This window comes from Tamandua tetradactyla, chromosome 14 (genome assembly GCF_023851605.1).
Source record: "Tamandua tetradactyla isolate mTamTet1 chromosome 14, mTamTet1.pri, whole genome shotgun sequence".
NCBI lineage: Eukaryota > Metazoa > Chordata > Mammalia > Pilosa > Myrmecophagidae > Tamandua > Tamandua tetradactyla.
Window position 1 is genome coordinate 76,622,496 of NC_135340.1, and position 26,897 is coordinate 76,649,392.

A 26,897-nucleotide genomic window follows, 5' to 3' on the forward strand; every position below is an offset into this window, starting at 1 on the left:
TAGCTTACATCAGAAGCCTTGACTTCTTGAGCACTACAAAATTCATGTAATTTGCATGCTCACACCTCTGTGTAGCCAATAAAAGACTTTTGAGGACATAGGAAAATCAATACTTAAGGCTCTGATTCCAACCCAGAAATCAGATTGTTTTTATGATTGTTTCACACTCGATACACCACTGAAATCCAAATCCATGATAATTAACTTGCATTATCTATTTATTCTAAAAATCACTTAAATGTTTATCTCTACGTCATGCAATATTTTAAAGCTTAACTCTGTTGTTTTTATTTTGTTTTGTTGTTGTTTTTTTTGGTATTCTGTATGGTGGGGCCACATTTCATTATTTTTCCGTGTTAGTATTCTGTTATTGCAGCTTGCTTGTTTGTTTGGTTGGGTTTTTTGGGGGGGGCGGGGTAAGTGCATGGGACTGGAAATTGAACCTGGATCTTCCACATGGTAGGTGATACACTCTGTTATGTTTTAAAAATCTATGTAACAAAATGGGGTGCAAGGATAGTTCAGTGGTAGAATTCTCGCCTGCCATATGGGAGACCCAGGTTTGATTCCCCGCCCATGCACTTCCTCCCCAAAAAACAAACAAAAAATCAACAAGTGGTGCTGCAATAACAGGATACTCACATGGAAAAAGAATGAAATGTGACCCCTGCTATACAGCATGAAAAAAAAATCTATGGAACAAACTTGATTTTACTTGTTGGGAAACTATATATATTTAAATGAATCAAACTATTAACCAAGGGATTAATAGTTTTTGCATCCACGTTTAAAATTATTTTATTGCCAAGAACTGCAATAGTTTACTTCTTTCTAAATGTTTATATATATATATTTTAAAAGTAAGCTCTGCTTCGGAAGGGAAAACACTGGATCTAGATGACCAAAAAAACTGACAACATCGTTTAAAAAAAAATATTCCAGGGTAGGGGGATATATTTGGAAAAAAAAATACAAGGATTACAGAAAAGGTTTAATCACAAACCAAATCCCTCTTATACTTAATATGAAGCCAAACAGAATTTTATAACTCGGCTTTAATTTATCTTAAGATAACTATTTTTCCACTTCTCTTTCTTCCAAGAAAACTTTTAAAATCCAATCTCTCCCACAGTTACATTCCTAATTAAGTATGTAAAACAAGGAATTACACTTTTGATTTCTGGATGCAGAATGTCCCACAGCAATTGAGAAAATAATTTCAACCTTTGACCTTTTCCACTAGCCTGACGGGAAATTTATTGGCACCACTTTGGCTTTTAGCATTCCATGACTACATAACCACTAGAGGGCAGCCTTATCTCAGCTCTGACACACCAACTTTGCAGAAAAATAACACTTGGATGCTTCTAACGTTCCTTTAATTATTTTGGTAACATCTTTGATTTTCCTGGATATTTAATAATCAACTTCAGTTGAACTAAAAGTATCCCTAAACATGTCAAAAATCCATTTCTCAAGTTACAAGGATATCACAAAGACTTGTCATGAGATATGTTCAAAATACAAATGAACCTATGTATCTTTAAAAATTTATAATAAACCTTTTCCTTTTTAAGTCATCTCTTCCTTGGGTTCAGGGTTGAATCAGTCATACTACAACTGGTACTGAGGTTCCATTTTGGGAACCGAAATTTTTCAAGAGGGTGGCACAACAGTAAATCTAGCATAAGAGAAACAACTGAACTATGAATTAGGAACAAACAGAGCAAAGAGAGGCAGCAGAGATAAAGGGTTGGAAGTGTGTGTGTGTGTGTGTGTGTGTGTGTGGGTGGGTGGGTGGGTGGGTGTGTCTTCCATGCTACTGGTGTTCAAGTTACTGGCAACCTTTCATTTGAAAGATGGACTGAATAGGCTCTACAAGCTCCAGAGTAGGAGAGGAAAGGATCTGAATCAAAAGATTAAAAAGTATGGAAGAGAGATGCTTGATATATGAAGATTTTTCTAATTCATGATGGAATAAGTTTCCTCTTAAAGGTACTGAGTTCCCCATCAATGGAGGTGTTCAAGTATAATCACACAATCATTCGGCAGGAATGAGACCTTTGAGCGGCTTTTCAGGTTTCTTCTATCCCTGAGACTATTACATAAGGCACATTTGCTTATTTGCTTTCCTACAAACATGCCTTGGTGTAGCAGTCAGATAGGTGGGTGGGTACCCATGGTGGGTGAGCACCCATGAAATGAAAAATGAGCTTTAACAGATCTATCTATTTGGAAACTTTTGCACTGCAGGTGATTTTCTAAAAGATAGGTTTTCAAGAGTATTATATCTACAATCATGCCCCTTAGCTGTCATGGAAACAAACAGGACAACACTCAAGGGCACAAGCATTCATGACTTTCTACTAGGCATTTTGTATTCTTTAGAAAAGCAATGCTTCCATTTCACCCAGATCCTCTTATTGCAAGCGGACTTAATGAAAATCATGGATGAAGAGAGCTAATGATAAGCAAATAAGAATAACCCCATTTGTACCAAATTGATTTTATTAAATAGTAATTTAAAGATATTAGGCTCAGCAAAGCATTACATAATTGAATCTATTTTTTCCCTTATAAATATCAGAGTTATAATTTCCACTAAGTAGACAAAGTCAAATCCAGGACATTTTCACATCTTCCTCAAGGGGAAGCAAGACGAAGGAAACAGAAATTAAAGCTCTAGCCTTTGCCTCACCATGTATCAGCTGGAAGAGCTTTGGGTACATCACATACCCTCGGTCAGCCTGAGTTTCTCCAACTAAAAAAATATGAGTATTGATGACCTTCTAGGAAGGGTTAATGATATAAAAGTGTTTGTAAACTGCAAAGCACAAAACAAATATAAATTAACATCATCACCCTATTTATTTATGAAATGCCTAGTAAACTTGAGAGGTAAAGAAATCAAAAGCAAAAGGTGAAATCATTAGCAAATCTAGAGATTAAACTTGACATATCTTTTTATACCCACTGGAGCAAAGATTTCAGTTATTATATTACCTTTTTTATGTAATATGATGAAGGTGAACAAATTTCACTTAAAAAAGAAAATCTAGATACAAAAGATTTCAGATGTTTTTTCATATTTTACCCACTGCACATAGCACTCTTAGAATTTACGGAGAAGCCTGTTCTATCACATCACGTGAAGTACTGACAGACATAAAAAAGTTCCGACATTGAATCTCTCAGTAAATGTCTCAAAAGATTTACTTTTGAGAGGTAAATCAGTGGGGAGGTATCAGTGGAGTCTATAGAGGGGCTAGGTGGGAGAGTTTGTAAATCATTCCAGAGAGGTCAATATAGGTCTTTGACATGATATCAAACGTTAATTCACACCTGAGTTGTCACAGGTAGATCTCCCTGTCACAGGATTTTATTTTCAACAGAGAAACATAAAAAAAGAGTAGTTTCTGACTTTGTGTGTCTAACATGCTTTTTAAATTACTACATACGAAATATGCAGATTAAATCATCCCTGATGTCTAAGTAATAGTCATATATGAACATTTCTATAACAAGGTATTGTTATGAGATTCTGTCCATACAAAAGGTTTTATTGATCTTTAAAATACTGTAAGAGAATCTAAAGAATCTAAACTGCACAACCACGTCTGCAGATCTGTGCAAGAATATATGTACATATGTATGTATCTAGAATATATGTATGCAGGTACACAAGTATCTAGAATATATGTACGTATGTACGTAAATAGATATGTATGTATCTATTTATCTATCTATCCATCAAGTTTTACTCCCAGTGAATGATCATTTGCAAATACTGTTTTCTTAGGTGCTTCAGCTTAAGTTAAAAATTGCCTGGGTGCTACTGTAGGTGCTTTGCAATTATTTATTGCTGATCTCATCTCTTTTACTATGATTCACTTTGCTGAGAGGGAAAGATGGGAGAAAAAAGAAGTCAAGTGGCAACTATTAATATTTTTACTAGTATATTTTCTAGGTATATAAAAAGATTTAAATCACACAAACGCACAATTTGAAAGAGAACTATTTCTATTTAGAAATTGTATTTCACAAGCTGGGCAGCGTTAAAGAAATTATGTGGTATTCAATTCAAATAGGGGGCAGTGTGAATTGAGCATGATGTTTTTGCGTGTCAAGTGATTTGAACGTAATATATGTAACCTAAGAGTCTGCCCATAAAAATGGTGCTTTAAACAGGCTTTCTACTTTGTACAGTGTCTAGTCCCCTTCCTATGGACAAACTCATTCAAAGATCCTCTTTTTCTTTAATAGAACTGACCACTGCTTGCCAGATAAGTGCTGTGTTCTGTGGTGGTGACAATCCGGGTTTTCTGTTTAAGATTCAGCTGTCACCCTCTTCCACTTCTACCTATCAAAGGTCACAAAAATGGGACAAAATCCCAGCTAAGGGATATCACTGAAGTGGTGCTTTAAATGAGGCCAGATACAGAATTCAGATTCCCTTTCGTAACAAGGTTCTTAAAAACAACAAAACCACCTTTATTAGAGTTGGAAATACTAGTAATCACCAACATATACCATATTTTAAAAAGTGAGGTGCCTTACATCTGCACACGAATGGAGTGGGGCAGGTGTGGGGAGAAGAATTTATACTGGGACAGAAATTCCTTTTAAGCCTCCCTTCACTTTCATAACTCCATTTACACGAACATGCACTGAGCACTCATACGAAGCCAAACGGGATATGACCTGCTGAAACTGATGAAGTGCTTGCATTTCCTTTAAGTACTTGGCTGCTGCATGACATTTGGCTGCTGCACTTCTACGACGAACAGAACAAGTGCTCCCCTGATTATAAACGTTATCACTGGCTCTTTCTCTGTTTGCTCAAACAGCAATCCAAATGGTATTGGAATTTTATTGTGAATTAAGCAGAAACAAAACTGAAGGATGAGAGTAGAGTTGCTCAGAAGAAGATTTGTTACTTCTAAGAATGAAACCACTTTAAGCCCAAATTTATTCAACAACTAACGCAGAGGAAGGATTTTCTTTTTTGTTGAGTTCAAAAGGCCTGATTTAATGATGTTTAAAAAAACATCAGCAAATCAGCCAACAAAGAGGTTTCTCTTTTATAGTGGCTTGTTGTCTCCTCCGTGGTCCACACGCGTACACATACCAAAAAGCTATATCGTAAAAAGCATTTCTGTTTTACATGACACACCTAATTATACAAACTCTCTTACATATGGAACCACTTTAAGTATTAAAATTGAGCGGCAGTAGGGAAGTATTTAATATGATTCTGGGCCAGCCGCCCCCTCCCCTTATATCTGAAATGAAAACATTTATAGCATTCCTCATTTCCCACAAAATATTTTTCTTCAGTTTAAATTTGCACCAAAGCAAGATAATCCTATTAAAATACAGGATGTTTCAATATTGGGAATGAAATACTCTACTTGTCTAGATGCACGCTATTTCTCGCTCTCTCTTAGGCAGAAAAATTGCATTGCCAGTACTTCTGAGCTACTTTTCTCAAAGCACAATAGCATGAATCTATTATTTTATGGCAGCCAGAGGTCATCCCAAGACAAATGTGTGGGCCAGAGCTTTGGGGATGTGTGTGAGATTCTCATGATTCTATTAGTAAGGCATGGTTTGGAACTTCAGTTTGTAATTGAACTACAAAAGTAAAAGTCTATGTACCAGGAAACATCAAAAATAAATTAAAATATTAAAAAAAACATACTTTATTATTTGTGAGTTGCTATACACTAGGAGAATAGCAGTTTAAAATGCCTTAGCCTCTTCACCCTTCACACACACCAATGTCAACCCAAATCAGACTAAATAAACAGGATGAGTGGCACTGACATGTCCCATAGCAAAATGTGTTTCATAACTTAAACAACCAAAGAAAGTGTCTAAACTACAAAGACTATTCCAGTCCCTTTATGCTTGCAGGGTTAATGAAACTGTAGGAAATAGCATAACAATTTTTGGGGGGTGGGCAAGAACATATTTCTTTTACATAGAAGTCGATGGGAAATTTGCAACCTCCCCTCAAAATTACTTTAAGTACTTCAAGAACGTTGATCACTGATAAATTTCCTCTCTTTTACTATATCAATTGTATACTGTAAAAATGATTAATTCCCATTTCCTACAAACCACAGAGGAAAAGACACTTAGTTTGCCGTGGGTACACCCTAAAGAAAGATTTCATCTCAAGCAGCTCATCTTGGCGTCCAGTACGTTTCAACACGTTAATAATTAATAAAAGAGATGCCACCCAATCTCTAAAGAAGAAAGGCAAAGCTCGGTGATCCGAAAGTAAACCCAGTGGAGATACCGAACCCGCGTCCTTCATCCCGGATTGCAATAAAACCCCAGCCTAGCAAATATTTAGCAAGAGCCCGGAGCCCGCACGGGTGGACAGAACGCGGACAGCAGTCGCTGCGCAAATGCGGCGCGGTAGGGGAGTCCTGCCCGCCGCAAACAGATGGGGCTTTAAATCCCCCTGCCCCGCGCCCGGGCCTCGGCAGCCGCTCGCGCAGCTTCTCGGCCGGGGGGAACTTACAATCACACCACCCGGCAGCACGCTCGGGCTGAGTTTGCCAGGGGCTGTTTGCAACAGTCAAAAAAGAGCATTCGGATTCTCTGCGCCGGCACGTAGGCGACTTCCTGCACACCTCCAAACTTTAGCTTTCCCATCAAAAACTTCCCCGACTTGCCAGGATTTCTTTTCTCCTCACCTGGGAGGGTCTCGAGCCAGTCCCCATCCGACATCCTGCCACCAGCCCGGCCAGGCTAAGGAGTCCGGGTCCGGGCGGAAGGCCGGCTGGCGAGGCTTGGCAGCGCGAACTGCTATCTGTGACTAAGCCGCGCGGGTCGCCCTCACCACGGGGCAACCTTCCCCTCTGCCCGCCAAACCTGTGGGTAGGTAAGCCCTCTCCCCACAGACAGTCACATCTGAAGTGTCAAGTGGGGCTGCGCTGCGGCTGGGGGTGGCCGCCGAGGGCGCCTGGGCGGGCTGGAGGCGCCCATCTCGCTCCGGCCCGGGAGCTTTCGGAAGTGGCCGCGGAAAGGCGCAGCGCGCGGACCCACGGCCGGTTCTCGGCTGGCCGCCTCTCGGGTGCTCCGGGCCGCCGGGGCGGGGGTGGCGCGTGGGGGGGGGGAGGGCGCAAGGCCCGGGGCGCTGACCAGTCCCCGGGGATGACAACACGTCCGCACGGTCCGGCCGCGGCACCTCCCCCAAGTAGGCCTGAGCGGTCCCCGGGTGCGGGCCCTGGGGGCTGGCCGCGGGCGTCCCCCAGCCTCCTCCGAACTCTTCGGACCCTGTCCCTCCCTTCCCGACGCGCGCGGCGCCTACAGCCAACTTTCTTCCAGGAGCCCCGCCCGATGCCAGGCGATACGGGCGACCGACAGGAGCCGGGGGGGGGGGGGCAGCCCCTGCACCTTCGTCCCCAAACAGGAGGCAGGCCGACCCTGCGGCCGGGCTCAGGTGGCGCCGCTGCAAGGGCCCAGGGCGCCCCGGCAGGACTCCCGCGCCCAGCCCCGGGCAGTACGTGCGCTCCGGCAGGCGCCCCCCGCCCCCCCACGCCCCTCCTCCCCGCCCCCCGGAGCAGCCAGCCTCCCCTCGGCCCCCGCGGGCCGCCCGGGCTCACCTTTCATCGCTGCGATCACAAAATACATCATTTAAGCCGCGGTGCGGAGAGCACAGGGAGAGCCGACGATCCGACCCCGGAGCCCCCTCTGCCGCCGCCGCGCCGCCACCGCCCGAGCCACAGCAGCAGCTGCCGCAGCTGCCCGCCCGCCGAGAGCCATCCCGAGCCATAAGAGGCTCCATGTGACCGGCTGACATCACGGCCGCCGCTCTGTTTACACCGCGCCCCTCCGCTTCCTCCCAGGGCGGGAGGCGGGAGGCAGGCGCGCCCCAGCGCCGCGCCCCGCCCCGCCCCGCCCCCGTGGGCAGGTGAGCTGCGGCGGCTCGGCGGCTCCGGCCCGGCTTCGCGCTGCGCTCCGGCGCCCCCAGCCCGCGCCCGGGCCCTTCGCCTTCTCCCCGCCTCCAGGAGCACCTGTGGCCGCCCCGGCGCTTTCTGCGCTCAGCGGCGGCGGAACGCGCGCCTGGCCACTTGGCCCACACCCCGCCACCCCCACCGTGGGGCGAGAGGCGCGCCACCCGATGCCACTGTTCTGTTCGCATTAGGGACCCCCCCCCCCGAGGTCATACTGCGCCCATTCTTAGGCAGAAGAAAGGGATTCGGCCGATGCGCCGCCTTCACCTTCATTTCCCAGGGCGTCCCAGCTCTATTCGGAGGGTACATCTCCCTCCAGGGCTGCGGAGAATCAAACCACGGGGACCGTCTTGGCCTATCAGGGAGTGGAGTAGTTTCCTCCTAAGACTTTCAGGAGAGCCGAGGCCTGGCCCCCGGGAACTCCGCCCACCCAGATCAGACCAAATCTCAGATCGGGTTTACCTCCAGGACCACCGATCTCTGGAAGGAGAACAGAAAACTGCCTGTAAACGCCCACGTGAACTAGAGCCTTTCAGCCCATCTGAAACACTAAATCCCAGGCTCTTCCACATTCAGATTCTCTCTAGAGAACCCATCTACAAGTGAAAACGGGCTCTGGTTCTCAGACTTTAAAAATGAGACCTTGCAGTCCCTTGGACAAGGGAAAAAAGGTCTCTAAAGGTCAACTTTGTGAATTTTAACTTGCAACTAAAACTTAATTCCCTCCAGACTTTTTACTGGCCTTATGGAAACTTAAATCATTATTATTTTACGAATGAATCTATTTACGATGAATTTCAGGTGTAGCATGCACAGAGTCTGCATTATTTAAAAGTCTGGCAAGCTTGTCTCTAATACTGAGCATAACAAAAATTCTCAAAAGCCAAGTTGGAGTACCTACTGTTGTTCCTTTATGTAATTTCAATTCTGATTTCTTTTCTGTTGGCCCTACGTTCCATTTATAACTTAAAATCTTAGATGGTTATTAATAATGTTACTGGCAACATCATAACCTGCATGGTGATTAAATAGGGAGGGTTCTAGCTTTTTCTTTTTTTTCCATCTAAGTTGCACTTGCCATTGAGTTTGGCTATAATTTAAAACACATGCAGACAATTAGCACTGTAGAAAACAAGGATTTATCTACTTCCCACCCCCAATTTCAAGGCAAAATTTAGTCTCCCCAAAATTTACACAATGCTCTGATTTAGATTTAAAAATTAATTGTACCTATAACCAAGCCATGACTTTATAAAAGTTTGATTTCAGGTAGTATCTTAGTTCAGTTTTTTTTTTTCCTTTGGGCTTTTTTTTTTTTTACAAATAAAACCACAAAAATAAGAAAAGAAAAAAATTATAAAAGTGTGAAGTCAAGACCAACCCATTTAACTCAGCTGTCCAGCCATAGCGAAGTGGGCAAGAGTCTGAAATGAATCAGTTATACCTGCTGTGATGTTTACAATTATGAAATTAAATCACACCATGTTCCCATGATGCAACTACATCTCTTTTGCAGGCAACACCCCATGGTTACACTGCCACCATTGTTCAAATTGGTTCTTGATTTCCCTTGGGCTCACAAATGTATAGGCAGAAAGGGTACCACCAAGCCATCCTATAGGGAGGTCCCAGGTGCAATTTTATTTTCCCCTTGTACAGGTAAAGGATGGAAAAATATCAGGGACTGCATGCTCATAGGTATGTTCTTCCATATTCAATGCTCATAGTATTTATTTCCAGGCCATTTAAAATGAAATCAATAATTGAGAATGACATGTAACGTGACATGTGCTCCTGAAGTTACAAGTAGTAGAATAATTTCTCATATGTTCCCAATAGAACTGTAATCTCACAACACTTATTTGAAATATTTACACATTTGTTCAAAACAGACATTTCCAGGATAATGGAATACTGACCTTGCCCATCAGAAATGTATTTCATTTACATCCTACAACTAAGCAACAGAAATTCAGATATTAAGTTTTAAACTTCCTGTGTGGCTCAATGCAATTTGTAATATATTCCTCTGTTAAATGTCCTCAGCTTTTAATCCCGTGTATGTTAATGTTCTTTATATTAATACAATGTTCTTATGAAATTTTGAAAGTAAAAATGAGAAACTGTTTTTGTTTTTTTGAAATGTCCCTTGAAATACAAATTTTCTATGGAATTAAAAGTTCCCAACCAAATAAATCAGTCAGGAATGAAAGGATCCATATCTCCCTTCAAAGTCATCAAATTGGAACAAGAAATGATGCACATGCCAGTGCAAATGTTTACCCAATGTAGGAATAATTATTTGGATTATGTTAAATGCTTATGGAGCACCACTGATGGGGGAAGCAATACTCTTTCAGTTTTTCTCTTTTTATCAACCGTTCTGAAAAAAACATAATAATGCGGCTTACATGAAGATAATTAAACAGGTCTGGAATTCTTTATCAGGAGTGGGATGATGTTATATATTGTCTTAACTTAGAATTTTCTATGGCTAGTTGCAGAAAAAGAAGAGACAGCAAACTTATAAAAAATGTCATTAATGGGAGTACCCCGGAGATGGCCTCAGCCAGCATGTATGCTGGGCCTCACCCTGGCTCTATCACTTAGCAAGGAAGTGAATAAACACTTCTGGATGCCAGACTGTTCCAAAATGCCAAGGCAAAAAGTCCCGTGTATTTCTGCAGGGGTCTAGACTGGAGTATAATCAGTAAATTGGTGCCAATCTTTCCACTTTCAAAAGATAAAGAAAGAAATGATATTTGACTTTATTTAGAAGAGTACATTTGGTTTTTCTCCACACTGGATCTGGTATCATGGCATGATACCCTGAATCACACATATAGTGCAACTGGGAGAATGGTAAAGTAAGAAATCAACAAATTTATCCCAAGTCTGCAACTGACACCCACTACAAAGATGATGTCAAGGTTTGCTTATGCCCAGGAAGCGAGAGAATTTTGACTTCGCAATTCTCTCACCCAGGCTCCATTTGTCTCTCTCTAGTGTGTGGCAGCTTGCTAATTCAATTAATTTCTTTCTAGCTGAACAAGAAAGGGATCAGTGAAAGGTTAATGTGGTACTAGGCTGCTTGATTCAGCTGAAGACTTAGCCACCAACACACTTGTGATCTTTGGGAGCTGGGCCATTGTGGTGGATGAACAGCCAGGGGACCAGGTTTCCTACAGACAAACCAAAAAGGGTCAGATCAGGAGAGCGCGAAGAAAGACTACTTGGGAAATGACAAAGAAGGGATAAATTTACCTTCAATAAATCCCCAGCCTTGTTTAGTTTTGAGTCTGAAAGGAGTATTTATAATACTGGTGAGATCTAGAAACCAAAGAAGGTGACAGAAGGAACCACCTATTTATGAGGTTTCAGCCTGTGTGTCTTGTGTCTTGTGATTTTAAAACAAATATAAATGTAGATTTAAATATACATGTATGTATGCACGTACATATGCTATGACATGTAGGTGAAACAAAATGTACTTTGGTGGCAAGAGATATCTTCAAATGTGTGTGCATATATATATATACATAATCAACCACATTTACTGAGTACCTATTATATGGCTTACACTGTGCTATAAGTTGGAGAATAAAAAAAGAACTAGACAGCAGCTCTGATCTTGAGACGCTCACTAATCAGTTGACCTTTGCTCTAAAAACTCTGTAAGGGCCAGTTCTCAGAGTCAGTTTGAACTAAAGAAGGGCAACTGGCTGCCCACTGAAAAGATAGCACTTTTGCTACTCACAGTGGATAGAGGGCTGCAGCTTGTTAATGCAACTATTAAGGTAATGGTATATCTGAGGTGAAAGATTTAGCTGCATGGAGACACTGGTGCAGGAATTCTGGGATTTCTGGAGCCACGTATCTCATGTACCTATTAGGAAATTCAGAAAAATGGCATGTGTTTTGAAACTGTCACAATGAGGAAAAGGGTAAAGTTCACAGGCATGCACCACAGAGTAGGCAGGTAGCAGGTGCTTTACTATGCACACACCTGCCACAGCAGGATGCAAAAAGATGCAAACAGAAGCCGGAGGGCCCTCCATCCCTCTGTTTGTGTGGGATGTCCTCACGCAATTACTCCTGTCAACAGAACAGCTCAATCAGGAAATTATTATTTTTCAGTTAAGGGAGTAGGAGAAATAGAAGTGAATTTAGAACCTGGAGCCTGGGGACTAGCCTCCCACTTGCCATCAGCTTTTGATGTCCTCTTGGGCAAGTCATTTCACTTCTTAGGAAATCAAGCCCCTCATCTGTAAAATGAGGGGACTGAGAACAGACCTCAAGGGCTCCTGTGACTTCAGCATCCTGTGACTGCTTTCGGGATCATTTCCCATGCACTTTTTAGGGACATCTTCATATTTTTCTCTCTATTGATCCATGATTACTTACTTCTCCAGGAAGCCTTGTTTTATAGAACTCCGTGGTAGGGCAGAGTGAGTTTGGCAATACACAAAGCTGGGCTCAAAACCAACCTTCATCCTACCTACTAGCTGAGAGATCTTGAGCAAACCTTTGTTTCCTAATTTGTGAAAGAAGGATAGTAGAGCCCTGTAGGGCTGCTGCGAGATTTAAATGAAATAATATAAAGAAAGTACAGAGTAATCATCTCTTCGTGGGGCTTGGGAACTGGAGCTGCCATTACTGCTACCGGCACTCCCCACTTTGTTATACACACAGAACCTGTGCCTGCCATGAAATATTGACCCTTAATAGTGATACACTCAGCATGCAGTTTTCTAAGCTCCCTGCAATTACATATATATATATATATATGTGTGTATATATGTATACATATATATATATATGCAGGTTTTTTTTCAACAAGCATTTATTAACCACCTGCTAAATATTAAAGGCATTACACTTTGACCTAAGAAACTTCATGGTATAGCAGGCTTCTGGTGTTATATTTCCTATAAGAGAGTAAGCTCTTCGAGGAAAGAGTTCATGAATGCCACCAGCCATCCAACAAATGATGACTAAGTGTCTCGTGTGCATCACACCGTGCTAGGACATGGAGGGGGAAGTACAAAGATGAAGGCATCAATTGCTCCTTCAAGGAGCTTGCAATATAACAAGAAAATGAGTAAAATGCTTTTAATATAAGGCAGACTGTGACGCATGCTCTAAGAATTCCAGAAATAAAATGCTATGCAAGCAAAGAATAAGAGCTGTTACTTTGTGCAGGGTTAATCTTCAGATTAGTGAGAAAAAGGACTTCAGAGAGGAGGACCATTGAGCTAGATCTTACAAGATGGGTTGCAATTCGGGGTATGGAAATGGGGATTAGAAGGAATGTGGAGCACAGGTAAACGTAGGGAGATAGAAAAGGGGTTTCTCTTTGGAGGAACGACTAGAAGTACAGATTTACAGTAGCATAAAGTCACACACGCAAGCAGGGGAGAAAGCTCAAAATGTAGGTTATAGCTATTTCTTCTGCATTCCCTCAAAGTGCCTAACACGAACCTCTGAAGACTATACATATTCAGAAAGTGATTTTGAAAAACAAATTGAGAGCAGAAAAAGGGAATTTTGTACCTTAGAAAATAAATCTCTTTGCAGCTTGCCTATTTCATAGTCTTATTGTAAGGATTAATGGTTGGATTGGAAGTCATAAAGCTCAATTACACCTAATAAAACACATAGACCAAAAGAGTTCCACATCACAGCACACTGAGGGAGAATAAAACTGGAAGTGGGTCTTATTTTATCTGAGTGAAAACCTAAGCAGAGCATTTTAGGATGAACAAGATAAATTGAACGTTATTTGATTTTGTATCTTATCCACTTCAGTTCTGAAAATCATCTGAGGCAGTTTTATTAGTATAGATGCTTTGTATATAGGCCATGCTTTATTTTTTAAAGAATGATCTTCTATATCTATTTTCAAATAATGGAGAAGAGATGAGCAGTTACAGATGGCTTTACCTATTTTTGTCATGCATGATCAAGGATCAGAGTGTAACATGGGCTTCTGTGGGAAATCCAAGTCTCACAGCTAGGAGAGTTCCAGGAACAAATGCTGGTATTATTTTGCTTTCACAGAGAAAATATGTTTCTGTTTGGTGAAGCAAGGTAATCAATTATTCTGCATTATGAAATTCTCATTTTATAACTATTGACATTTCAGACAGTTGTGCCCCTGTCAATAGAGGTTCTGATGTTCACATTTCAGCTCCAGCTTTAGGATGGGATTCATCTGGGCTGACAGTATCTGATCAGAAGCCTATTCTCTGCTCCCAGAAGTACATCTATTATTAATGTCCAGTACTAGCCTGAGGAAGTAGGTTGCAAGAACTTTGTAAAACAAGAATGGATTTGAGTATATATATATAATATATTTTTTGTTTTAATAAAAATGTTAAATTCTTCTAAATATTTTAAATTTGTATTTAATCAACATTCTTCTCCTAAATGAAAAATGAATATAGCTTTTCGTAAGACAGGGATAGATTAAATTAGGTATTCCACTCTGAGGCTCAAAATCCATATAGAACTATTAGCATCCAATTAAAATGAATGCTCCCAAAGATAAATTTCCAAAATTAAAATGGCTTTCTAATAACTATAGAATACTGCTGCTATGTCTGCTGCTGCTCCTGCTACTTCCCCTAATGGCTAACAATTCCTGGGAACTTACTCCATGGCAGGTACTTTTGGTTTCTTTTTATCATTTGATTCACCCAATAACTTTCTGTACTTTTATTTCTCTCATTTTACAGATAAGGAAACTGAGGCATGGGAAAAACAAGTTACTTGTCCATGAACTGAAGGCTAATAAGTGATGGATCTGCCTTTGCAACCTATGTAATCTGATTCTAAAGGGCACATCCTTCACCATTATATTATGACTTTCAAAAATATTTTTAGTTTTCCCTTGAAGTCAGCACTCCTTACTATTTTGAAAATGGCAATCTGACTTCTTCAGGAACCAAAAATTACTAAAACATTTAGGCATGTGCACAAGAAATTCTTTTATCACTAGCTCTTGTAATTGAGCAGTGTTAGCATGTGTCATTATGAATTGTTGCACAATTTAGTAAATTATTTAATTACTAATGAAGAAACATACTGTATATGGTTGTAATTATACTGTTTGAAAACAATGTTGTCAATTGCACATTTAAGAAATCACTTGCTACACCTTAAGTTAACTCGTGAGGGGAGTTCTTTTGTATTTTAGAATAAACAACTCTAAAGATTGGTAATAGAATGTTAGCGAGAAATGTGAGGAAACTGAAGATTACAAAAGCCAATGCTGGCATTTATAGAAGACTCCGAGCAAAATAGTAAATCTGTTAGAAAACATAAAAAAAATAACAATTTCACAGTTCATTATATTCTACAGAACAAGCATAAGATGAAGACATTCACTGATTTTATTTTATAAATTGTATCGCGGCTGTCCTTTACATAAATAGCTTTTGCAGCATATGCCATATAATATAGCATTTGGTTCACCTATTTTAATCACCCAACAAACAGCTTTGATAGCACAATAATCTTAAGCAGAGCCACTTGATTTTCAGAGCACTTGAACAAATCATTATCTACATTTCTTAAGCAACTATAGCAATGATGGCCTTATTTATACAAAGACAGTACACAGCATTGAAATGTTTTAGTAATACCTCTTAAGTAAAATATAGATAAAGCAATTTTTAAAACATCGTAATAAAAGTGAGAAGGAATTACTTGTTTGTGTAAGCTATAGTACACATTACTGAGAAGCTATTGATATGCATTTTTGAATTTGTTGTAAAGGCTTATGTCAATAATAGCCACAGAGAGCCCAACTGGCCTACTGTTCCAAAGGTTAGGTACAGCTTGTACTGTGAAACTGACTTTCATAAACTAGAATTCAATGGTGATTTGATTTACAACATCTTTGCTCCTTGAAATATAACAGAGATAATGTGACCAAGTCATTATAAACAAGGAAGAAGAAAAAACAGAAATAACAGAGTTGGTAGACATTCAAAAAGTTATGTGGTAGGTCTACCTGCTTCCAAGAAAGGGAGCTGCTAAACCATAGATGTCTGACAGTTGCCTATGATTAAATAATCACATAGAAGTGAGAAAGGGGATATTACCAGATTTGCACTACTGTCTTGTTTTCTCTATTATCCCAATGCCCAACTGCCATTTAACTGGGTAATTCAATCAAACAAGAGTCCTGACCTCATATGAATAGTTCATATATTAAAATTATAGTAGAGCTTGCCGATTTCAACATTTGTCAATAAAACAGTAAGAGACTGTTTCCTGTCACCATGTTAGATTTCGCATGATAAAATAAGAGGAACGAAAACATGTTTTGTATGTTCAGAGGGAATGCTGCTCAATTCACAGTCTAACATAAATTATTACATAGTGTTTATTTTACACGAACAGTATTTTATGGACTAGAGCTGTCATAAAAAACACATGTCGAAAAAAAGCTCTCTGTTTTCACGGTAATATCTGATGCTGTGGGAGACAAGGAAGAATTGAATTTCAGATCTCAGGTTTTTCCCCCCATTTTAAATGAAAATATAATTTACATATGGTAAAATGTGCTCTTTTTGCATACAGTTCTTTGATTTTTTTTTTCTTTTAAAAAGGGAATTTATTACAAGTTTACAGTTCTAAGGCCAGAAAAATTTCCAAACTAAAACATACAGGAGAAGATACCTTGACTCAAGAAAGGCCAATATCTGGCACATGGCTGGCATCTGCTGGTCCTTGTTTCAGAATCTATTGCTTCCAGCTTCTAATGCCAGTGGTTTCCTCTCTAAGCATCTGTGGGCCTTCACTTAGCTCCTCTGGGACACAAGTTAACATCTTATGGGAAGGTACATGGCAACTTCTGCCGGGCTCTGCCTGTCTCTAGACATCCACTCTTCTGACACTCCAAGCACCACCAGATGTCTGTTTGTCATCTTGAAGCAACTGTTCTCTAAGTGTCTGCATCTTAGGTTTCTTGACTTCTGGCTTCAAAATGGCTTTCCTGGGAATATTTTCTTTCTGCATCTTCAAATGTCTCTTTTCTGTGTCAGCTGTTTTGGCTCTACCATTTCTGAAGTTTTTTCCAAAATGATTCCCTCTTAATATAGGAAGGTTTTTATGACTGAATCACTTTACTTGGAATTGGTTTGTTCAGGTCTTCTATTTTTTCGTGAGTCAGTATAGGTTGTTCACGTTTCTAGGAAATTGCCCGTTCATGTATGTTATCTCATTTGTTGGCATACAGTTGTTCCTAGTATACTCTTATTCTTTTTTTAATTTCTTCAGGGCCCATGGTGATGACCCCTCCCTCGCATTTCTGATTTTATTTATTTTTGTTCTCTCTTTTTTTCTTGTCAGCCTAGCTAAAGGTCCATCAATCTTATTGATTTTCTCAAAGAACCAGTTCTTTGTTCTCCAGTTCTTTTATTTTTGCTTTAATCGTCTTATTTCTTTTCTTCTACTTGCTTTGGGGTTAGTTTGCTGTTCTTTCTCTTGTTCCTCCAGGTGACCAGTTGAGCCCTTGATTTTTGCTCTTTCCTCTTTTTTAATATAGGCATTTAAGGCAATACATTTCCCTCTCAGATCTGATTGTTTAAGAGTGTATAATTTAACCTCCATATGCTTGTGAAAGTTTCTGTTTCTTTGGTGATTATTGATTTCCAGCTTCATTCCCTTGTGGTCACAGAAAGTGCTTTGAATAATTTCAGTCTTTTAAAATTTATTAATATTTGTTTTTTGTCCCAACATATGGTCTATTTTAGAGAATGTTCCATGAGCACGAGAAGAAGGGATATCCTGGTATTTACTATCTGTATATGTATGTTAGATCTAATTCATTTTTCACATTGTTTAGGTTCTCTCTTTTTATGATCCTCTGAGTTCTTTGAGCTTTGATAAAGGCATTCGATTGCGTAACCACCAATAGAATCCAGCTATAGAACAGCTATGCCCCACCTCCCCGATTCTTCTGGGCCCCCTGCAGGCCACTTATCCCTCTGCCCCAGACCCCTGGCAACCACTGATCTGTTTTCTCTTCCTATTCTTTTGTCTTTAAAAAATATCCTTTAAAATGTACCCAGTAATTAAGACATTTCCTATGATGTGCAAAGAGCACTGATTCCAAATGGCTACTTCCAAGCCCATTGCTGACCTTGGGTAGATTGCCCTACCTTTCTGGGCTCCAGTTTCCTCAATGCAATGTTATGGGGTTGGAATAGAGTCTATGAAATGAGAACGCATATGACAAGGATAATAAAAAAGATTGATATATGTTACCCCATGGAATTTGTAATATTATTAAATCAATTTTTAAAAACAACCTACCAGTTCTTACTCTGTGTCAGCATTTGGTACATGGCTGGAGATGCAAATATGAGTAAGAAATAATTTTATTCCAGGAGCATATGACAAACATGTTATATACTCCTTTAAATTACAATGTCCTCCCCCAAAAGAAAATCCTTTAAATGGAATCATACATCAAGTAGCCTTTTTTTTTTCAGGCAGCCGTTTGACTCTGATTTCTTCCACAAAATGCATTTGAAATTCATCTATGTCATTGAGCATATCAATATTGTGTTCGTTTTTATTGTTGAGTAATATCCTATTCCACAGTTTGTTTAGGCTTTCCCCAAACGTGGGACATTGGGGTTGTTTCCATATTTTGGCATTTATATACAGATTTTTGTATAAACATAAGTTTTCATTTTACTTGGATAAATACCTAGGAAAGGGTTTACAAAGTCATATAGAAAGTACAAATTTAACTTTATAAGAAATGCAAAATGGTTTTTCAACATGGTTGTACTATTTTTGCATTCTTATTAACAATGTATGAGCATTCCAGTTGTGCCACATCCTTGCCAACACTTAGTGTTGTCAGATTCTCTCTCTCTATATATCTCTTTTCCATCCTAAGGTCTCATCCTAAAGTGACAGTTTAAACGCCACTACTTCAGGAGTCCTTGACCAAATCTGTAGTCTATATCAGGTTTGCTTGGGGGTCCTAGTCCTGTTCTTCTCTTTGTGTAAACCTGACTCTTCACACTATTTGTTGTTGTCGTTGTTGCTGGTAATCCTTTGGTACATTTTTGTCCTCTTCCCTCACTCTGGACTCTAAGAGACAAGGACCGCATCTGATTTATTCACTGTGTATCTCCTGTATCAATAACGCTTAGAACAGTGCCCAGCATATAGTAGATGTTTGATAAATATATATGTTTTAAAGGAATGGATACTTCTCTGAAAGCTTCATGTATGGTAGAAAGAACACTGTATTCAGAGTTAGAAAATCTAGTTTCCCATACCAGTTTTACTATTTAGTGGCAGTGTGACTAAGGCAAGTTACTTATTTTCCTTGTGCCTCAGTTACCTCACCTATAAAACTGGAAAATAACACCTATCTCAAGATTTTTTTTTTAAGATCTTAAAATTCAGACAATAAATATCAGTGCCCAGCATACTACTCAATAAATAGTCACTGATTGGAATGATTTACCAACTATAGCCAGATGTTTATAACTATATGAACAATACAAAAATAAACTGATGAACAGTGAGTTTATTTTTTGGCATCCATATGGTGTGAAGTTGCCATATATTTGATGTTATGTTCTCAGAACACCCAAATGGTTAAAAGAATTTTTCACTTTAGAAGTAGATGGTTTGTCATTACATTAACTTAATCCTACTGTACAGGATTAAAAGTCTTTAGCTCTATAGGATGAATAGTATTGATGATTTATCTTCCACATTTCAAAAATATTTTCCGAACGTTTAAAAGTGATTCTTCAATAACACAGAGTTTGCACTCTCTGGAAACAAGATAGTATTTTTTTAATACTCTTGGAAAAAAACAAAGAATTAAATTTAATTAATAGGCACATTATGATGTGGCCTAAAATGCTTTCTTTCAAAGATCTATTGTGTCCCTTAAAGTTCCAAGGCATAAAAAAATCAATAATTTTATAAAATTATCACACTCTTCCAGTGTGCGGCTAAAACTAACAAAATAAACTAAATGCTGAAGTATGGTGGAAAAAAGCTTAAAATTTACACAAATGATTGCCTTACAAAACTGTGATGATCAGCTATGATAAAGCGATACTATTGAAGATTATTGGTCTTGAGTATATGCAAAATATGATGATTCATTCACAAAGCAAGTTAATGGAAGGGAGGGAGAAATGTTAATTTTGTGAATCTGATAACGAAGCAGAATATATAAGTAAAAACACAGAATCAATAATTACTATTTCATATGAAGCTTTCATTGTTTCCTAATTTACATTTCTATTAACTTTCTTGAGATGATATTTTCTAAACACATAAATTCTCATAAGAAACATAATAGCAGGTCCAAATTAAATCAAAGGTTTAAAACATCATTTCTGATAGGCATCCTCCAAGTATTTTCCATAAAGACATATCGCTTATGATTATTTCCTGGCTATTTTAAATGAACTTGGACAGGGCTACTGAATGACTTGTCAGGGCAGAGGAAAACATTATGACACTTCTCCAGATTTCTTCCCAGAACATGAAATATTTGGGATCGTTCTAATAGAAACAAGGCTAGTTTAAGAACAAGTTAAGCTTCACTTTAAAGCTTTCAGTTTTAACCGGGGGAATACTTCTAACATATGGCAGCTGCAATCTGACTCACAGCAACCTTCAAATTCTGGCCAAAATGTCTGTTTCCTGAGATTGTGTCTGATCTGTCTCCGTATCCCTGGTGGGGCCCAGCAGGCAGTCAATAAATGCTGTTGTCAGAATGAATGAATTAAAAGCTTTCTAACTATCAGCCACAATTCCTCCATCAACAAAACAATCCCATAGGAAAGCTGCAATGTACTTGAAATTCATAACTTTGAGATGAGCCCTATTCTAAGCTCCTTTACACTTTTTAAAAAATCGCTTATGTTCAATTTGATCTTTCTTGATTTTTTTTCCAAAACCAAGGTGTGAAAAGCACAGAATGTTTTCCAGAACATGAAAGACAACTACAGTTCTTAGAAAGTTTCATTTGTATGTAGTCTGTGTGTGATTATTTTTAAATCTCAGTTAATCATTACACATTTTTCTGGGAGCAGACTGTGGGTGAGACACTCTGTGGGATATTTGAAAAAGGAAGTCAAAAGAGAAAAGTCCTACCCTTACTTACACTCCAGAGACTGTCATTAAGACTGGTAGAAGGTGGTGGGAGGGATGAGGGCATGTCCAGTACATCCACCGCAGAAACAAATAGTTATCTAAAGTAATACTAAATTAGAACTGCTATCATACAAATATATGTGATTGCAATAACAGCTTGCATAAGTGGAGATATTTCTTTCAAATGCCTGTATGAAATGGAACATGGCAGAAAGAAAAAAAAGATTCACAGAGACCACTAAAAGTCCAAAAACTGAAGTTCATATATGTGCATTAAAATGCATCCCTGTGAGTGGTGATTATTACTTTGGGATTTTGAGAGGCTCTTTACATATATAACCTGATATTCAGAGATAAGAACCAAGCCAAACAGGTTGGGGTTAAAGTAATTCAGAACATAGGGGTAAGGAAGACAGTGTCTATATTTTAGAACCACACATATTCTTTGAGACCAATAGAAGAAGGTTTTATTCGATCTGGAACTGAAGTTTTCTGTAGTGCATAATCTAATAACCTCTCTGTATAGCTCACTTGAACAACTGAAACACAGGAAGCTCAGAATAAGAAAGAGGTCTTTTAATCCTGTATGGATTATTGTAATGCCTGGAAACATCCTAGAGTATATTAAGCAGATAATCAAAAAGTATTGGCAAAGTGCCCTGAGGGAGGGTACAAAGAATATGGAACTATTAAACCTCAACGTCAGGGAATCCCCTGATACTGTGTCAAATTTTAGGGCCAAATCAATAGGCCACGCTCTCGATCATGAGGCTTACTCTTGTGAAGCTTACGTAGGTAGCAGAGAAGCTTCGACTACCGGCCATACTGCTTCAAGTCCCGGCCATACCGCTAGCAGTGAATGTAACCCAGGCAAAATCAACAAACCTCACATGCCCCAAATATGAGTGTGGATAATGAGCCCTGACTGCTATCTTCCAAGGGCTTTGTAAGCATCCAATACAGTCTTTAAACTGCATTCTCATTAACAACAACAGCAACTTAATAATAACAATAATGATAATGATAATAATAATAATATGAAATTTAATAGCATGCCTAAGAGCTACTTCTGGAGGACCTCTGTTGTTGCTCAGATGTGCCTTCACTCTCTCTAAGCCCAACTCTGCAAGTGAAATCATTGCTCTCCCCCCTTACATGGGACATGACATCTAGGGGTGAAAGTCTCCCTTGCGATGTGGGAGATGACTCCCAGGGATGAATCCAAACCTGGCACTGTGGGATCAACAATTACATCCTGGCCAAATGGGAGAAAAGAAGTATAATTAATAAGGTGCCAGAGGCAGAGAGAGCTCAAATAGAGTTGAGAGGCTACTCTATAGGTTGCTCTTATGCAAACTTCAGGTAGATCTTGCTACCTATCACAACCTGCTAACCTCCAACCAGGACCATTCCAGCCAATCCTAAAGAACAACTAGGGAAATATATAATATTCTACAAGGGTTCCAGGCACTAGAGTAATTTTCCAGAAACCTACAACCTCCAGATGGGTCCCTGGTCCAGATAAGTCCTGAAACCTAGCCCAGCCTCTCCAGAACATCAGATAGTTCCATCTCCCTACCCCATATTAGTGACAGACCCCTCCAATATGAAAAAGTTAGAATGGCCATAGCCCAAACATCTCTAAAGAGAAATATGGAAAGATCAAAGGTGATGGTGGAATTATACATAGAAGATAGGACTTAACAGATGAATATGAATGCTGAATCATTAAATTGATATCTCTTTTAGTCTCCAGTATTTTAGAGCAGCTTGAAGTAAAAAACCTAAATTGTGAAATAGTAACCCATGTCAAAGTCTGAAATATGTTCTACAACTAATTGTGGTGCTGTGCTTTGAAATTTGTAGTTTTTTTGTATATATGTTATTGGTCACAAAAAAAGAAGGGAATAAAAGTCGATTGTGATGATAAAAAAGGATTTAAGTCCTCTAGCCTCCTATATTCTGGAGCAGCTACAAGGAAAAATCTGAGAGGATCATATGGTAGCCCATGACACACTCTGGGATCTGTCCTGTAACCACTTGTTGAAGAGTACTTTGAAAACTATTGTTTTTTATTTCTTTACTTTGTATATATGTTACGCCATACAATAAAATTTAAAAAAAAAAATGTATCCCTGTGGACTTCACTCAGAGACTATTTACTCTTATGTAAGGCATAATCTGACAACCTTGATATTGAATTTTCTAGTACATAGAAGATATTTTAAAAAGCACAACAGAAAGGAATAGAGAGTTTTGCTCATAGGAGCCAGGAGAAACAATAAAGACAGAGGGAAGAGCTGGAAACATGATAAAAATTAGACATAACTCAAAAAGTATGGCAGTATGGGACCATTTTGGATAAGGATAAACAACCAGCCACACCTGCAGAGCTTCCAAGGACATCCTGTATTACAGCATTCTGTGCACAGCATAATAATTAATGTTTATAGTGACTTTGAATCATTAAGAATGGATTAACCCATGAACTTGAAGGAGACAGGGACTTATATAATATATTATGAAAGGTTCTCCTGCTCACTCCCAACTGAAGTAAAATAGTTCAGGCGCTTATAGAAATATGCTCCAGAAAAGTAATATATATGGGATATATCATTTTCCACTAACACCCATGAATGAGGCATTGTATACGCACCTCAAATACACTCCTAATTACTTAAGACTTTACAATCAAGGTCTCAATTATTCCAGTTTTGGTAAGCAATGCTGTGAAGCCTGCTAGGAAAACAAAGAGCTTTCCACAGTAGGATAACTGTTTTATATACAGTATTTCATTCAATTCTAATATTTGCCAACTACTAATAAAATTAAAACCATTCAAATGTCCCCCTGCTAGAGCTAGAATATTTTTGTAAATCACTTGAATTATAAGCGATCAAGGCTTAGGTTTAAATATATTATTATAGTAAGATATTTGTTGTAATTGCTATCTATCTATAAAAGAATAACGTGTGACCTGCTGGAATTCTGAGGAAGAAAAGTCTAGCAGTGACAAGTTTGATGGAAAAAGAAAACGCGGGCACAACTTGGCACTGTTTCTACTTAGCGTAGGTAAAGCGGCAGGTTTTTAAAAGTATACTTTATAAGTGCACACACACATACCTTTTTCATAGCTGCAACAATTCTTTTTCAAAACTGCTAGGCTGTTTCCAGGGCAGCTGCCAAACATCCATGAAAACTAGTTAGTTTATTGGAGGCATGGAATTGCTGCCTCTCCACCTGCCAGGCTCAACCCACGCAGTGCAGCCTCCTCAATGGAAGGAATGGAAGGTCCTGAAATGAATTCTCTTGGCTCCAGCCTAGACTTCGGAAGGGTGAGGGAGCCACTGCTGGGGCCAGAAGCTTAGATACTTTCAGGTTTCTGTTAATTTCACATCATGTGTTATCCAGGCTCTAGAAAAATGTTGATCGTATTAAAACTACCATGACCATCTCCAAGTTGATATTAAATTTCATATTATTATTATTATCATTATTGTTATTATTAAGTGGCTGTTAATGAGAATGCAGTTTAAAGACTGTATTGGATGCTTACATCCTTGGAAGATAGCAGTCAGGGCTCATTATCCGCACTCATATTTGGGGCATGTGAGGTTTGTTGATTTTGCCTGGGTTACATACACCGCTAGTGGTATGGCCGGGACTTGAACCAGAGTTTCTGACTCCTAGTCCAGTGCTCGCTAAATGTTACCACATGCTCGAAATGGAAAACTGACTTCCTGTTCTTTAAAAACGCATATTCTGGGCCAATCAGGCTGGCAAAAGTAAAAGGAAAGTTTTCCATTGGAGAAGCGTTTTTTAAAGTGGAAACCGAGACTGCCTTACATGGCTTCAGAAATTCTGGTCACTAATTAAACCTTTCTTTCTGTTCATACACTTTCATATTATCTATTTGTTCATGCCGCAAAAGATAATTTACATGGCTCTTCACCAATGTTCCATTGATGAATCACCAAATAATTTTTAATTAATTGGGCCTCCTAACAATCGACAGAAAACTAATTCATACACTATAAAGCACAAATTAACCCTCATCGTGGGTTGGTATTTCACAGTTTCACTAGATGGCATGTTTGTGGGAAGCTCTGGAGCCAATCATGACATTTTCTTCAAAAGTTAAATCATACTTTGAAGTCACATCTCTTCATTTTCGTGGCTCTGCTTTTTTATTAATTTATGTAAACCATTCTTTTACCTTCTGAACTTTTATCCATTCAGGAGAGGAAGGGGAGTTCAGGAAAGGTGTATCACATATGTTCACCCATAGCATAAAGAAGTTGTTTCTATGATTGAGTCTAAAACTAATTTCCTTCCATATTTAAGGGATGCTCACTTGGCATCTCTGTCCCATAGAACATTGCGCTTACTACCTTTGTTTGTTATGAAATGCTGAATTAATTTAGAAAAGAATCAAAGTAGGCTGTATTATCTTTTTTAAAAAATGTATATTCTTGGCTCTAGGACTTTTGATATAAAACATGTAAATTATTTAGTTAGGTCATATAACACTCAACATTTATTCCAGGGATTTTACAGGGGACAAAAATGTGGTAGCCTTACAGTTAAATGATTTATATTAAGTCTAAATATTTATCTGTGGAAAGCCTACAAGACGGTAATTAGGTGTCCTACCTTCAATCATTTGAGATGATCAGAGATGAAGCTATTTATAAGATTATTGTCATAACAGAAACTGCTGTACCTCAATAAAAGTGAGAAGACACAGAAGAGGCTGATAAAAAAGAAATCACGATACACTAATCCTTATCCTATCACCAAAGCAATTGCCCAAAGAGGGGTCTCCACAATTGCCCCGATGAAAGGCACAAAGCGTGGACTGCCCACTGTGGAAGCCAGGCCAGAGAAGTAAGGGCTGGCCTCTCCCTCAGAGGCTGAATGGCTGGACTCCTTGAAATGAACAGAGAACACCATTGCTGAACAGACCCTTGAGATGAAAGCAGAGCCAATGAAAACAGGAGAACGGAGGAAAATCATCAAAGTGGTGCAAAATAACAAAAGTCCAGTTACTGATGTGATCAGCACCCACATGCTAAAACTTCAGCACGAGAGAGCTGTTTGAAGCCGCTAAAGGGATTTAACACAATCTGGAATGAACAGAAATTGCCAACAAATAGAACAGAAGGGCCAGCCGAGAGACCTGAAGGAAGGGCAACCTAATGGAACGTGAGCCCTGGAAAGAGCTCACTTTGCAATGTCCTTTTGAAGATCTCAATCATTCTAAAGTGCGTTTAAAACACAGGCAGACACACACACACACACACACACACACATACACACACCTCTTAGGGGTTCGGTGGGGAATTTTGATGGGAGCTGCTCATCAAAACTCTTAAATAACGCAAGGCAATGGCAACCCATCCGATCTTCCACTCTGTGGACCAGGAGCAAAGAACAGACGCAGGTTTCATCAAAGCAGCCTCTCATCTTTCTAGCACATCTGCAATGTCCATCTCCCCAGGGGTGACCTTCAGAGTGACCTTTGAGGGTGATGTGCTCTTTGGTTTTGTCTGTATTGCAGTTTAATTCAGCAGGAAGCAGGCTGTGGCTGGGAACCACGGCACAAAGAAAATCACAGTAAGGAGGGAAAAAATGTGGGGCTGATGGGACAATAAGTGAGATGAAATAAATGACTGGTAGTTTTTTTATGAGACCCGCAGAATGAAAAAAATATATATGGTAGGTTACCACTTTTAAGGCTCATTTTCCATGGCTGTTCCTAAGAAGGCAATG

At 39.4% G+C, this 26,897-nt stretch overlaps 1 protein-coding gene across 7 annotated transcripts in view; it reads right to left on the reverse strand.

Moving 5' to 3' along the window:
* RORA (RAR related orphan receptor A) overlaps positions 1-26,897 on the reverse strand; it is a 717,907-nt gene that overhangs the window by 79,535 nt on the left and 611,475 nt on the right. For 2 of the 7 annotated variants that reach the window (XM_077128088.1, XM_077128085.1), the window contains exon 1: positions 7,620-7,771. The exons of 2 other annotated variants lie outside the window; for them this stretch is intronic. Coding sequence is in view for 4 of the 5 variants with exons in the window: in XM_077128085.1 (XP_076984200.1) it covers positions 7,620-7,650 (31 nt within the window). In the remaining variant the exon portion in view is untranslated. Of the gene's footprint in view, positions 1-6,707; positions 6,933-7,619; positions 7,772-8,237; positions 8,259-26,897 lie in introns of those variants that run through there. 3 more of the 7 variants (XM_077128086.1, XM_077128087.1, XM_077128084.1) reach the window with 3 other exon arrangements.